General features: G+C 39.9%; 1 protein-coding gene across 1 annotated transcript in view; it reads right to left on the bottom strand.

Annotated features, from left to right (window-relative positions):
- The window catches only part of SART3 (spliceosome associated factor 3, U4/U6 recycling protein), a 39,249-nt gene that overhangs the window by 16,240 nt on the left and 6,533 nt on the right, over positions 1-16,476 (bottom strand). The window contains exons 2-7 of the mRNA XM_010360600.2: positions 10,419-10,545; positions 9,218-9,322; positions 6,455-6,639; positions 5,738-5,789; positions 4,323-4,447; positions 228-383 (exon numbers count right to left, since the gene is read on the bottom strand). Coding sequence (XP_010358902.2) covers positions 228-383; positions 4,323-4,447; positions 5,738-5,789; positions 6,455-6,639; positions 9,218-9,322; positions 10,419-10,545 — 750 coding nt within the window. The remainder of the gene's footprint in view (positions 1-227; positions 384-4,322; positions 4,448-5,737; positions 5,790-6,454; positions 6,640-9,217; positions 9,323-10,418; positions 10,546-16,476) is intronic.

The following is a 16,476-nucleotide window of genomic DNA, read 5'->3' as shown; positions in this document are numbered from 1 at the left end:
TCAATTTGTTTTAAGTCCCCAACACAGACTATATGCTAATTTTACTTACAGTTAGTGACCATTTTAAAATAACCTGAAGCACTAAAACTTCCTAAATGAGTTGGCAAAGAGGAGAAAAAGTGGATGGAGGAAAAGCAAGAGCAGGGCCATATACAACAAACTCCTGGCACTCTAAGTAGATTATAAATATTGGCAAAAATAAAATGAAATTAGAACAGTGATCTTACTAGGTACTGACTGTAACGGATCCATAAGTCTGGGACAAGGCAGTTCTCGACCAGGGCGCGCTCAAAGATCAACTGAATGCGAGCAGGATCGCCAATTTTCATCTCAAAATCGATATATGCTTGATATTCTGACAGCCTTGGTGCCTCTGCCTGCAACTGGAGTACAGGAAAATTGTATTAAAGTTGAATTGAGTTACTGGCAGGAAGCACAACACATCTGCAAATAAGATAAATTTTGGCCAAACTGGCTATAGTAACTACGAATCGCCAAATCCTCACTCTCAGAACAACTCCACTACGGCCTCTACAACTTCTTGAGCACAACAAGAGTCTTCTCATCTGGTCCAAAGTGCCAGTTCATGGCAGTCATAACAAAGGCTCCATAAACCCTTTTCTAAATCCATTCCTAGACCACAGGGAATTTAAGTGGCCCATCAATCAAGAACTGAGGGAAAGAGCAACGCAACCCTTTGCCAGTGGCCACTGGTAACCACCCTTCCAAACCAGAAGCCATGTTCTTGGACTACTGAGTCGAGTTAATACAACCAAACTGGAAAATCGTGGTGCCTGATGCTATTTCAGGTTTCTTATTCCAAATATCAGTTCCTGGAAGAATGCAGGTAAATGCAGAAGATGGAAGCAGCTGTGCTGAATGTTTAATGATCCAAAGACATACGATCAAATTCTTTTTAGAAAAAATCTTATTCGACATGTTTTCTCTTCAGGCATATTTTGCTGATGGCCATGACATAACTTAATGATTGGAGTTTTGAGAAGAACAGGTACATGCAAATCATTTACACATGAAAAAGAAAGGAAGTAGTAGTGCAGAAGAGTAAGAAAACACACAGGCTCCGTACTCAGAAAGGGGATGTTTCACAGCCTCCATTTCTAGTAACGAGGAAGAATTAGTTACCCAGACACACTGTACCATTCAAAACAACTAAAACTACTAAATTAAATATAATATCTTCCTAAAATTCATCAACAAACTGGCAAAGAAACAAGAAATACTAAGGACTAAGGACAAAATCTAAATGAGGGTGGCAAGCTAAGTAAACGTTAACCTTTTGCTGGCTTGACATATATTAAGAATTTGATCTTCACAATCCTATTGTTGGCAAAGAAAGATAGAAAAAACAGTCAAAAAGCCCAAAAAACCTCAAGCCAGTCCACACATGGACCTACTGCAATGAAATCAGAGGACAGCAAACCAAATCAATGAGATCTTAAAAGCAGTCAGAGAAAAAACAGTGACTACCTCTGAAGAAGCAAGATTTATATAAACCGCTGACTTCTCAACAGCAACAACAGACATCAGAAGACAGAAAGATACAATCAATTGCTGAGAACACACTGTCCGTCCAGAATTCTTTTGTTGTTGGTGGTGGTCTAGAATTCTATAGCCTAAGAAAATAATTTTCAAGAAGGGAAGTAAAGACCTTCTTGAACAGAGAAAATCTGTTACCAGCAACTCTCCCTCGCAGGGGACTCTAAAGGTCACATGTTGAAGACACTGGACAAATTTATAATATTATTATAAAGCTTTACAGAAAGACAAGATGTAAGTAGCAGAAACCTATACTATGTTCATAGATTGGAACATGTAAATTCGTCCCCAGTTCCCCAAACTGATCTCCAGGTTCAATACAATTCCAATTAAAAAAAAAAAAAAAGATTTTAAAAACATAACTACAAAAGCTGATTCTAAATCTGATGGAAGCATTGAAGGCTAAAGAAAAAAAAAGCCAAGATACTCTTGAAGAGGAACAAGGTGGATGGGACTCACCCTATCCAAGAGCAAAACATTATAACTCTCATCATTACAAAAGTGTAACATAAGCCAGTGGGATAGAATAGAAAATCCAGGAGAAAGACCCACACATACATGGACAGCTAATCTATGACAGATGTGGCACTGCACATCAGTGAGGGCAGGAAGGAATAATCAAACTCAGTACTAGAACAACTGGTTCTCCATATGGAAAAATGAAACCAGACCCAGTCTCATACCACTTAAAAATCAATTCCAGGTGGATGAGGCCCTAAATATGAAACAGAAAACTATAAAATTTTTATAAGAAATTAGAGTTAACTAGGTAATATTTTTCAAATAAGCACAACAAAAGCACAACCAAAAGGTAAAGAATTTTAATCTAATTGGATTTATCACTAAGAACTGTTCATCAAAAGACACCATTTAAAAAAAAAAAAAAAATGAAAATGCCGTCGCGGTGGCTCCTGCCTATAATCCCAGCACTCTGGGAGGCCGAGGCGGGTGGATCACCTGAGGTCAGGAGTATGAGACCAGCCTGGACAACATGGTGAAACCCCATCTCTACTAAAAACACAAAAATCAGCCGGGCGTGGTGACGAGGGCCTATAATCCCAGCTAATCAGGAGGCTGCGGCAGGAGAATCGCTTGAAACGGGGCGGGGGGGGGGGGGGGGGGCGGGTAGGGGAGTTGCAGTGAGCCGAGATCACGCCACTTCACTCCAGCCTGGGTGAAAAAGCGAAAACTGTGTTTCCAAAAAAAAAAAAAAAAAAGGTGAAAAGACAACAAACTAGGGAGAAAATCTGCAACACATACAGCCTCAAATAAGACTTAAGACTCAGCACTCCCACAAATCAATTAGAAAAAAGGGAAATGGGTCAAAGACTTTTTTTTTTGAGACAGAGGCTTGCACTGTTGCTCGGGCTGGAGTGCAGTGGCATGATCTCAGCTCACAGCAACATCCACCTCCCGGCTTCAAGCGATTCCCCTGCCTCAGCCTCCCAAATAGCTGGGATTAGAGGCACCAGCCACCATGCCCAGCTAATTTTTTGTATTTTTAGTAGAGACAGGGTTTCACTATGTTGGCCTGGCTGGTCTCAAACTCCTGACCTCGTGATTCGCCTGCCTCGGGCTCCTAGGATTACAAGCGTCCAATGCGCCCAGCCCAAACACATTTTTTAAAGAAACAGGGTTTTGCTTTGTCACTCAGGCGAGAATGCAGTGGCATGATTACAGCTCACTGCAGCCTTGACCTCCTGGGCTTCACCTCTGGAGTAGCTGGGACTACAGACACACAGACACGTGCCACCAAGCCCGACTAATTTTTTTTTTCTGTAGAGACAGGGTCATGCTACGTTGCCCAGGCTGATCTCAAATTCCTGGGCTCCAGCAATCCTCCCGCCTTCGCCTCCCAAAGTGCTGGGATTATAGGCATAAGCCACTGTGCCCAGCCTGAAGACTTTAACACGCACAAAAACTTGAATGGCCAATCCACGTGAAAAGATGCTCAACTTCATTAGTAACCAGGGAAATACAAATTAAAACTACAATTTCAAATTCATCAAATTAAGTAGAATTTAAGTATGTCCAATATCCAAGATTGGCACAAGCAACGAGAACTCTCAGATAACGCTCACAGCAGTGCACACTGACAACCTGGAAAACACTTTAACAATACACTATGATCCAGGAAAGTCCTTCCTAAGTATTCTAGAGAAACTCTTTCTCATGTGTACAAGGAGACACACACAAGAATATTCAGAGTGGCACTGCTCCTCCTCCTAGCAAAAAACTGGAAATGACCCAACTATCCAGCAACATAGATAAATACATTGCAGTACACAGACAACTTTACAGCAGTGAAAACAAATGCACTGGAACTATACTTAGCAACATGAGTAAAACCCAAAAGCATGTTCAATGAAAATAAAATATACAGCATGATTCCAATATATAAAAGTTCAAAAGCAAGCAAAATTAAATATATTAATTAAGGATACTTTCATAGCTTGTAAAACTATAAAGAAAAGCAAGGGAATGATTATCACAAAAGTCAGGAAAGTGATTACCTCTCGGGAGAGGGAGGAGGAGGCAATCGGAGAGGGGCACATAGGAGACTTCTAAGGTACTGGCAATGTTCTATTTCTTAACCTGGGTGGTAGGTACATGGATGTTCACTTTATTATTAGTATGTAAACTGCATGTATACATTTATACACTCTATATATTTCACAACAAAACATTTTAAAGATGCTGTTTAACTTGCAACTATCCATCAGGGAAAGGTTTGTAGAGAGAGGTTTACTAAAGTCAACACTTACCAGTGCTTCTTCATAGGGTTTATATTTCTCCAGCTGCTGTAGTGCTTTGTTATAGTTCTGAATTACCGACTCTGGTACTGGGTCTTCTGACCATTCTTCATACTCTGCAAATGTGGCCTCCATATCTATTGAAAGATGGATTCAGCCCCGTGGGTGTTGCCATTGGGCTTTATCAACCCAAATACAGATTAAACCATGAGACTCAGGTGCCACTAGCCCCTCCCACATCTGTGGCCATGGCAGCTCTTACTGATCAAATTTTGATTTCTGCTGAGCCCAAACCTGTCTGCAGAATCTGTCTCAAAACAATGTCCCAGGCAACCCTCCCAGCTATAATTAATCAGTCAATGACACTAGTAGCAACAATTTAACAACACTTACCCAGTGTTGCCTATGTTCTAACACTTCACATCCATTAACTCATTCAGTCAGCTCCACTCTACTAAGTTATCTATTGTGATCCTCATTTTGCAGTTGAGGAAACTGAAGCAGAGGGTTCAGCTGCTTGTCTACAGTTAATGGTAGAGCAAGGCTGTGAACCCAGGCAGTCTGGCTCAAGTTCACACTCTAATCACTATGCTAGGCTGTTTCACGCTGGTAGGTGAAGTGAAATCTGCAAGCCAGCTCAGCTCTAGCCTTTGCTGCATGACACTCAATCATTTGATTAGACAACTACTTTATAACGTGTTAAATCCAATAAACCATGAAGAGAAATAACCCCTGGGCTCCAGTAAAGTTGCCCAGAGGTTCTGAGTATGTACAACACACGCCTGTGTCTAGGGAACGAACACAACAGCCAGGCCAAACTCTTCCCATACTCAGAAAAACCCTCCCAGCACACATACACTCACAGCTCCAAAGACTCAAAGGCTTAGATTGCCAAAATGTATTTACCCAATAAGGAAACTCTTTACCAACCCCCAAGAAACTCACTTATGATTATGAGTACTTCCAATCAACTGCACTTCTGAACCAAATCCCTCCCACCGAGGAATGATCTAAACCCACGTAAAATTCCTGCTGTTACGGAAGAGATTACTTATGAAGATAAAATGATTATAATGGAACTCTTGTTCAATGACGTTTCCCCCAAAAATACAAGTGTCATTCACTATTCCTTTCAGAGGCCCTATCTCTGCCTTTCCAGCTAGGTCTCAAAGGAGAAAAGAGCTCTCACCTGGGAATCAGGGAGTCTGGCTTCCAGTCCTGCTTCTGACCCTCACAACCCTCTTAAGCACTAACATTCAAGATGTTTTTACCTAGGACCTCATCCCGAGAGACAATATCCAAGGACAGTAAGAACACAAGCTTTACCTGCCTCACAGGATGGTGGGAAAGGTCTAACTACATGTCGTTCCCCTAAAGTATTTTAAAAACCACAGAGGGCTGGCTATTGACATGTCAGTTTCTCTTACCATAGAGTGGGATCGCCAACTGTCGCCGGAAAAGACTGTGGACTTTCTCAAGCTGTGAATCAAAGGTTTGTTCCCGGTCAAAAGGGGAAAGGAAGCCAGCTACGGGCTAAAGAAGCAAATTAGTAGTAAATAGCAAACTGTGGTTCTTTCTTTGTTTTTTCTTTTGAGAAGGGTCCTCACTGTCACCCTGGCTGGAGTGCGGTGGTGTGATCACAGCTCACTACAGCCTCATGCTTCAGGCTCATGCAATCCTCCCACCTCACAGTCCTGAGTAGCTAGGATCACAGGCATATGCCATCACACCCGGCTAACGTTTTATGTTTTGTAGAGATGGGGTCTCACTATATTGCCCAGGCTGGTCTTGCACTCCAGAACTCAAGAGATCCTCTGGCCTCAGCCTCCCAAACTGCTGGGATTACAAGCATGAGCCACCGCACTTGGCCAACTCTGGTTCTTTCTACTTCAAAAAATATCTCAACAAATTTTCAGTTCAAGCTAAAAAATTGTATACGACCTCTTCCATACATATTGTACCAAATGCTAGAAGGGGTATAAAAACAGGTTATCTATCACCCAACCACTAAGGGATTGGCAAAGACCATTTGGTTAACTATATGAACTGCAAGATTCATCCTGGACATGTGTTTCAAAATAATCCTTCCAAGGAGACTTACAAAGACAGCCCCAGCCCGTTCAGAGACAACCACAGGTACTCACCCGAGCAGCTTCCACGATCGCACTTTCAAACTCTCGGTAAGCCTCCCAAAGGGCGAGTCCTTTGGTCATATGCAAACCAACAGACGAGAGAGCCCTTTCAAACACGGAGCGAACTTTCTCAAGGCCACCTTTCTGACCAATTCCACCAACTGAGTACTGGCCATACTCTAGCCAAATGTTAGGACCTAAAAATAAGAAGTGTTCAATTAGTTTGGGATATAAAATACCCAAATATCAAAACTGATGCAAAACAAAAGAAATGTGCCTACCAAAAAAGTTCTCAGACAGCAGCACTAAATGACAGTGAAGGCCTAACAGCAGAGATGACCATAAAGGACCAAAAAACATTACAGTCTGGGGAAGACCACAGATCCTCAGAAAAAGATAACTGGTGCTATTAACAATGGCTGTGAGAGAGAAAGAAGTGGGTAACAGGATCATCAGAAATCATGGGAACACCATGCACTGCTAAAATTATCAGTGGTTCTAAAAGAAGACTCATGGGCCACAGAACAGAGGTACAGGTATAGTTTTTAAAAATACATTTGGCCAGGTGCAGTGGCTCACGCCTATAATCCCAGCACTTTGGGAGACTGAGGAGGGAAGATCACAAGGTCAGGAGTTAGAGACCAGCCTGGCCAATATGGTGAAACCCCGTCTCTACTAAAAATACAAAAATTAGCCGGACGTTGTGGCAGGCGCCTGTAGTCCCAGCTACTTGGGAGGCTGAGGCAGGAAAATCGCTTGAACTCAGGTGAGGGGGAGGTTGCAGTGAGCCGAGATCAAACCACTGCACTCCAGCCTGAGTGACAGAGCGAGACTCTCAAAAGAAAAAAAAAGAAAAAAAAGAAAACACACACACACACACACACATACTATACTTGTATATTCATAAAACACCTCTTATTTTCATTATACAGATCATAAACCAAAAAACTGTGAATTCTTTTTAGCTTGCAAAGATACACAAAAAACTCTCTATCTCAGAACAGTCTATATGGTAAGTAGCAATGCTTCTCACAAGGGGGACTGCTCCCAGTGGGAAATCAACAAGGAAGAGGATATGAAATCTGAAAGGGGAAATTGTCTGATTTTTGAGACAGAGTCTCATTCTGTCACCCAGGCTAGAGTGCAGAGGCATGATCTCGGCTCACCGCAGCCTCCACCTCCTGGGTTCAAGCGATTCTCCTGCCTCAGCCTCCCGAGTAGCTGGGACAACAGGTGTGCGCCACCACACCTGGCTAGTTTTTTGTATTTTTAGTAGAGATGGGGTTTCACCGTGTTAGCCAGGATGGTCTCAAACTCCTGAACTCGAGATCCACCTGCCTCAGCCTCCCAAAGTTCTGGGATTACAGGCGTGAGCCACCACCCCCAGTCTGAAAGGGGAAATTTTTTAAATGCCTTTTTTTATTTTTTTTCTGAGACAGAGTCTTACTTTGTCGCCCAGGCTGGAGTACAGTGGCACAATCTTGGTCCAATGCAACCTCCGCCTCCTGGGTTCAAGCAATTTTCATGCCTCAGCCACCTGAGTAGCTGGGATTACAGGCCTGCATGCCATCACGCCCAGCTAATTGTATTTTTAGTGGAGATGGGGTTTCCCCATGCTGGGCAGGCTGATTTCAAACTCCTGGGCTCAAGTGATCTGCCTGCCTTGATCTCCCAAATTGCTGGGATTACAGGCATAAGCCACCAAGCCTGGCCTTAAAATGCTTTCCTCTGAGACAGAATCTCACTCTGTTGCCCAGGCTGGACTGCAGTAGCACAGCCTCAGCCACTGCAACCTCCACCTCCTCAGTTCAAGCAATTCTCCTGCCTCAGCCTCCTGAGTAGCTGAGATTACAAGCACGTGCCACCATGCCTGGCTAATTTTTGTATTTTTAGCAGAGACAGGCTTTTGCCATGTTGGCCAGGCTGGTCTTGAGTTCCCAGTGTCAAGTGATCCACCAGCCTCAGTCTCCCAAAGTTCTGGGATTACAGGTGTGAGCCACCACACCCAGCCTTAAAACGCTTTTTAATAGCATTTTGTCCACAGCATTGTCTGATGTGGTCCCCAGTTCACATACAGAAAATATTTAAGACACTTATACTATATACAGGGGATGGTAAAGAGACTTAAAGGGAGGTGAGTCTTCTATACTCCACTTGCACTGGTAAGATGTCAATACCAGCAGGCGAGGGAGGTCTCTGTGGGGACAGAACGATTCTGTATCTGGACTGCAGCAGTGGTTAGATGAATCTACACATGTAATAAAATGTGTTTTTTTCCCATTGTTCCAAGGTCATTTTCCTGGTTTTGATTTTGTACTACAGAAACAAGATATTGGAGGAAACTGGGTAAAGTGAGTACACAAGACTTCTCTGTACTATTTCTGTAACTTCCTATGACTCTATAATTACTTCAAAACAAAAAGGTTTTCTTTTAATGTTTTCATCTTTTTTTTTTAAAGCATCTTGTCCAAAACCTCTAAAAACCTATTCAATGTATAAAAGATCAGCAGGAAATACCATGTAAGTTCTGTCAACACATTCTGAGTGTGAGCGTATTCATTCCCTTACTACAGGTGCTTCTTCCACTTTTATTTTAAAACTAAACTTCCCCAATTACAGAACAAAGACAATGATAAGACGACTGAACTTAAATCTTGCTAATTGTGAGACTAACGTTCCCTTTTCCGGGTAGCAGCATCTCATAATACAGTCCTCAACAGCAGACCGATCTACATGACATTTTCAGATATCCTAAAAAAGTCCACGGGAACTTACAAATGTAATCCTTCACAGCTTTCTCAAAGAGGTCATACACATGCTCTCTGTCCAGGCCGTCCTGGGCCATGCTGATCTCGTCATGCAGCCACTCCAGCCAGAGCTCTACGAGACAAGAGTACTTCCCACATTAATACCAAAGGGGAGGCTGAGAGCGGGGACTTTACAAGAGACATCAGCACGCAAATGTTTCATCCATCTTACACAACCTGGCATTGTTCCAGAAATTTACTTCTTAAAACCTGAACTAAGCACATAGGAGGTTTTATGCTTCCAAATAAGATCAAATCACTAAAATCATAATATCCTCCACTTGTTAGGCATTTCATATTTGGCAAAGCACTTTTCTCATTCAGTCTTTATCATAATCCTGTAAGGCTGGTGATAGTAACACTAAAAATAATGACATCTATTTAAGGATTACAACATGCCAGGCATGTGTTAGGTATTATAGGTAGAATAGCCCATCCTATTCTGTCATACATTACAAGGCAGAAACTACAGTTGCCATCATTTAACTGCTAGAAAAACTGAGCCTCACAATGTTTACATAATCTGCTTAAGGTCACACAGACAGTAAACGATGTAGCCAGGAATTAATCTAGGTCATCTGACTCTAGCATCTACACTCGGCAGTTATGCTTTGCAGAAGGGAAAAGGGGCAGAGTGGGATCTAGAACCAAAGTGTCCTAAGCACTGCCCAAAAGATCACTTATGAATATTCATGAAGACTGAACTAAAGAGTTGTTCAGTGCAATTATGTTTCTAATACGCAAATAAGTAGAAATAACCTAAATGCCCAACTATTCTGGAACAATTAACGTATGAAACATTTACATAAAAAACTGTCTGTAAAAGTTTAAATATATTTATAATTTTCTGGTTTCAAGAGAATGGATTAAATAAATACTGAAATGGGAAATAGAGAAATGGGATTCAAGTTTAATTACATTACAAATGTTTCCCATAACGTTATCATTAAAAAATCAGAATTCAAAATCCATGTTATATGATCATAACTACATTTTGCAAAAAACTACAAGATAATAAACTAAAAATAGCTAACCCTGATGGGTTTTCTTCCTTCCACTACACTGTATGTTCCAGGTTTTCTACAAGGAGCATGTCCCATTTTCAACATTGAAACAAATATACAAGTCTTGTTTCTGTTTCTAAAAGCAGCCTGACTGCTGAAGCTTACCTTCAGTCAAGGGAAAGATCTCACTCATCTTCTGGCGGGCCATCCTCACCTTGGTAAGCTCCCCTTCCAGCCGGAGCAGCCTGATCAAGTCCACGTGGCAGTTATAGTCATAGACGTTGATAGACAACTAACAGGAAAAGAAACAAGTTGAAATTTAAAATGCCATCATCAAGTAACTTAGCTTTTGTCACTACTGGTAACTACACACATACCTGCCACAAACAAAATAAATGTGCTATCTGAGAAAACCACTGAAACAGCAACCCAGCATGTACCCACCGGCAGAAGACAAAACAATGAAAGGGGCTTTAGAAACAAACATAAAGCTCCCTCAAATCTGTTACAGTTCCTGCCAGAAGACATCGGGGTTCTCTCAGAAATAAAGGAGGCATTCGAATGAAACAAATAAAAAGTATGTGACCTCAGGTAAGTTATTTACTTTCCTAAGCCTCTATTTCCTCATCTATAAAATGAGGATACTACTGTTTCTAGTTCATACCAGGTCTTCCAAAGATTTTTTTAAAATTCTACTATTACACTGGTCTTTAAGAAAAACTAAAAACCAAAAAGGTAATTTTATAGCATCCTTCAGCACATGTGAGATACACTGTAAGACCTCTTTTATTTTACTAAATAAAAAAGATGGAGGCCAGTTACGGTGGCTCACGTCTGTGATCCCAGCACTTTGGGAGGCCAAGGCAGGTGGATTGATGGAGCTCAGGCGTTCCAGACCAGCCTCAGCAACATAGTCAAACCCTATCTCTACCAAAAATACAAAAAATTAGCCGGACATTGTGGCATGCGCCTGTGGTCCCAGCTACTTCAGAGGCTGAAGTGGATCACCTGAGCCTGGGAGACAGAGGTTGCAGTGAGCCGAGATCACGCCACTGCACTCTGGGCCTGGATGACAGAGCAAGACCCCATCTCAAAAAAAAAAGAGATGGAAATCCATATTAGAGAAAGAAGAGTGGCAGCAGGTTGGTATCTGTTGATGCTGAGTGACAGGTACATAAAGTTTTATTTGTACATTTGAAACTTTTCACACTAAAATCATTTTAAGTTACCATATATCTGAGACAAAGAAAAACAAAAAGAATGTCACTAGCAGACCAACCCTTGAAGAATAGCTAAAGGAAGTTCTTCAAACAGAAAAGTTAAAAGAAGGAATCCCAGAGCATCAAAAAGGAAGCAAGAACAACGGTAAGAGCGGAAATACGGGAACTATGACAGATTACCCTCCTCTCTTCATGAGCTTTCTGAATCGTATGTAATGAAGCAAACATTGTAAGGACTTCTGATACCCAACACAGTATTATTTAAAAGTGGGGATGGAAAGAGAACTGAAATGGAAGATTTCCACACTTCATGCAAGTGGTAAAACACTGATACCATGTAAGTCAACTCTGTATATTTTAATACCCAAACCAACCACTGAGAAAACTATTCAAAGCAATTACACTAAAAATCACTTTAAATAAATCAAGATGGCCAGGCGTGGTGGCTCACACCTATAATCCCAGCACTTTGGGAGGCTGAAGTGGGCAGATCACGAGGTCAGGAGTTCAAGACCAGCCTGGCCAACATGGTGAAACCCCATCTCTACCAAAAAATACAAAAAATTAACTGGGTGTGGTGGCACATGCCTGTAGTCCCAGCTACTCGGGAGGCTGAGGCAGGAGAATCGCTTGAACGCAGGAGGCAGAGGTTGCAGTGAGCCAAGACTGTGCCATTGCACTCCACCCTGGGTGACAAAGCAAGACTCCATCTCAAAAAAATAAATAAATAAATCCAGATGAAAATCTGAAAAATATTCAAATAATCCACGGGAAGGCAAGAAAGGAGAAACAGAAGAATGAGAAAAAGAAAATAAACAGAAAATAGTAAAATGGCAGGCTCTGGTCTGAATAAACCAACAATTGCCTTAAATGTGAATGGTGCATATATGCTAATTAAAAGGTAGATAATGGTAGAGTGGATAAAAACACAACCCAACTATATGGTGAGTACAAGAAACTCACTTCAAATTCAAAGACACAGGTAAACTGGTTGAAAGGAAAAGGACAGAAAAAGACAACATGCAAGCATTAATTAAAAAGTTGAAGCGGATATATTAATATCACATGACGTAGACTTCAGAGCAAAGAAAATTACTAGAGATAAAAAGGATTATATTATATAATGACACATAATAATAAATGGATCAATCTACCAGAAAGACATAACAATCCTAAATGTGTAGGAACCAAAGAAAGCCTCAAAATTCATGAAGCAAAAACTATTACAGAGCTGAAAGAAGAGACATAGCAGCAATCACATTTGGGAACTTAAAATATCCCTTTTCAGCAACTGATAAAACTACTAGACACTTGAATATGATGAACCTGGTCAAAAACAAGATGAATAAAAGAAAAAGAAAATGAGAAAGACAAAATAAAATTTTTAAAATTTTAAGTTTTTGAAAAGAGAGAAAATTGTTTTTTTTAAAACTAGGCAGAACAGGGTTATAGAAGAACTCAACAACGCCATCAATGAACATGATCTAATTAATATATGGAACAGCCCACCCAATAATACAGAATATATATTTTTCTCAAGTACTTATAGAACATTCACTGAAGCCATATCCTTGGCCATACAACAAACCTCAACAAACTTAAGAGAAATGAAAACCATAGAGTATGTTTTCTGACCACAATGGAATCCAATTAGAAACCACTAACAGTAAGAAAATCTCTGAACACTTGAAAATTAAGCAATACACTTCTAAATAATCTACAGGTCAAAGAGGAAGTCTCCAAGAAAATTTACAAATTAAAAAAAGTGAATGAAAATAAAATTGAAACAAATCAAAATAAGTAGGATGCTACTAAAACAGTACAGAGGAAAATTTAAAGAACTAAATTCAGTGTATAAGAAAAATTATACACCATGAGCAAGTGGCATTTATTCCAGGTATGCAAGGCTAATTCAACATTTAAAAATCAATTACTGTAATCCAGTATATCAAAAGGCTAAAGAAGAAAACTCATGGTATCAACAGATGCAGAAAATGCATGTGACAAAATCCAACAACCATTCATGGTAAAAACACTCAGCAAGTTAGGAATAGAGGGAAACAAACTCAACCTGATAAAGAGCATCTATAAAAAATCTATCCCATAAGCTGGGCTATAGGGTTACCTTAACATCATTCCTAACGGTAAAAGATTGAATGCTTTCCTCCTGAAATCAAGAAGGCAAGGATGTCTGCTCTCACCACTCTTTTCCAACAAAGTCCTATAAGTTCTAGCCTGTTCAATAAGACAAAGAAAAGAAATAAAAGGTACACAGCTCAGAAAAAAATAAAACTGTCCTGATTTGTAGATGATATGGCTAAGTAGACAATCTTAAGGAACCAATTAAAAAAAAAAAAAAAAACTCCAAAAATAATGAACTGAGCAAGGTCACAGAATACAAGATAAACATACAAAAAACAAAAACAAAAAAATGAACATGCGGAAACCAAATTTAAAGACATAACATCATTTACAATCACTCCAAAAAACCTAAATAATTAGGTGTAAATTTAAAAAGTTTACAAAATCTGTATGCTGAAAATTACAAAATGCTAAGGAAAGAAATCAAAGACCTAAAAAAATAAACATTTCATGTTCAGGGATTGAAAAACTCAACATAGTCAAGAAGTAAATTCTCCCTAAACTGACTTACAGGCTTACTGAAATGCCAATTAAAATCCCAACAAGGTTTTTTGTAGACTTGGACAAGCTTATTCTAAAATGTATATAGGATGGCAGAGGCCCCAAAATAGCTAAAAATAATCTTGAAAAGAATAAAATGGGAGTAATCACCCAACCTGATTGATACTAAAACCTACCATATAGCTACAATGATCAAGGCGGTGTGAGAATGGCAGAAAGATACATAGATGAATGAAGAGAAGAGAACCCAGTAACAGACTCACACAAGTATGCCCAAATAATTTTTGACAAAAGCAATGCAACAGAGGGAAAAAAAGGTCTTTTCAAAAAATGATGCTGGAGCAAATGGATATCCATAGGCAAAACAAATACACCTTGACCTAAACTTCACACTGTACAGAAATAACTCAAAATGGATCACACTTAAATGTGAAATGTAAATATAACATCACAAAACGTTAGGACAAGAGAAAAATTTCAGGGCAACATCAAGGATCCTTATGGTGATAGAACTGATCTGTATCTTGACTGTATCAATGTCAATATCCAGGTTATTACATATTATATTATAGTTTTGCAAAGTGTTATCATTGAGGGAAACTTAGGGTAAAAAGGACACCAAAAATCTCTGTATTATTTTTTACAAGTGCATGGAAATCTGCAATTATCTCAAAATAAAAAGTTGAATTGTTTAAAAAGCTTTTGTGCAAGTTGGGATATAGGGATAATTTAAGTCTGTACACCAAGACTTCATTAGTATCTACTCTTCCAACATCTGCCACATTTTAGGTATATTTCCCTCTCCAGAGATAAAAGATTACCTATACTTCATTCAAATTACACTCTACCATCTGACAACATACCATAATAATCCAGGTACTACCTATTTAATTAAAATACAGAAAGATAACCAATGAATATGATTACTTGAACTTCAGGATAAAAATTTTAACAATGAAGTAGCCAGTGAACCTTTAAATGGAGTGGGGAGAAGGACCAACCATTCAGAGAATACTAATATGAAGGATTACAGGGTTTTGTTCAAGCATTTAGATTTTAAACAAGAACTCATTATCTTTCTCTACTAATTATAATAGTAAAACCCTTCCATGGCTTGCCAGTATCCTAGGAACAACGTGCAAATCCCTGCCTCATGTTCAATCCCAGCATGCTGGGCTCATCTCTCCAACTACATCTCAAACCACTGGCCTCTCAACATGGCAGCCAGCTTCGTGTAACTCAAACATTCCAAAGTCTCTCCAACCTCAGGGCTGGGCACCTGCTGCTCCTTCAGCCCAGAAGGATCTCTCCCCTTCTCTCTGCCTAGCCACTCCTTCTCATACTTCAGGTATAAACTTCACTTCCTCAGAGGGGTGCTCACTTAAGCCACTCTTTCTTAAGTAGCCCCCTACCTGCTGCAAGCTGTTTTCCATCTCATCATCTTGTTTATTTCCATCATCACCTAAAGGCTTCATGAGATAAGTACCTTGTATGTCTTATGCCTTGACTTGGTTACATTCTTTACCTACCTGGCACACAGAATTCAATAAATCACAGGTCAATCTCACTCAAGAGCACTAACACAAAAATCCTAAATAAAATATTAAAAAATCAGAAATATGGCCAGGTGCAGTGGCTCACACCTGTAATCCCAGAACTTTGGGAGGCCGAGGCAGGCAGATCACGAGGTCAAGAGATCGAGACCATCCTGGCCAACATGGTGAAACCCTGTCTCTATTAAAAATATAAAAATTAGCCGCATGTGGTGGCGGGTGCCTGTAGTCCCAGCTACTCGGGAGGCTGAGGCAGGAGAATCACTTGAACCTGAGAGGTGGAGGTTGCAGTGAGCTGAGATCACACCACTGCGCTCCAGCCTGGGCGACAGAGCGAGACTCCATCTCAAAAAATAATAATAATAATAAATAAAATAAAATAAAATAAAAAATCAGAAATGTATAAAGAGAACAATACATAATGACCAAATTGGGTCTATCCCAGGAATGCAAGGGTGTTTTCACACTACAAAATCATCCAGTATAATTTTTTCCACCATCAAATTTGATGAAAAAAAATATGATTATCTCACTGAAGAAAAAGCATGTGATTAAAACATCCATTCATGAGTCAAAATTAAGAACTGTCAAACTAGGAATAGAAAGGCACTTCCTCAACCTGATTTTAAAAATCTACAATAAATATGACTCCTAATGATAATATATTAAAATTCCTTTTAAAAAACACAAAAAGCTACCCAGTATCACCCTCTATTTAACCCTGTACTGGAGGTCTGGGGTTGGAACAATGAGACAAGGAAAAGAAACGGATATAAAGAGAGAAAAGAATGAGAACTGTAATTATAG

The sequence above is a fragment of the Rhinopithecus roxellana genome, chromosome 10 (assembly GCF_007565055.1).
Source record: "Rhinopithecus roxellana isolate Shanxi Qingling chromosome 10, ASM756505v1, whole genome shotgun sequence".
In the NCBI taxonomy this organism is placed as follows: domain Eukaryota; kingdom Metazoa; phylum Chordata; class Mammalia; order Primates; family Cercopithecidae; genus Rhinopithecus; species Rhinopithecus roxellana.
Note: the sequence above shows the minus strand (reverse complement) of the source record. Positions and strands in the feature narration are given on the sequence as shown.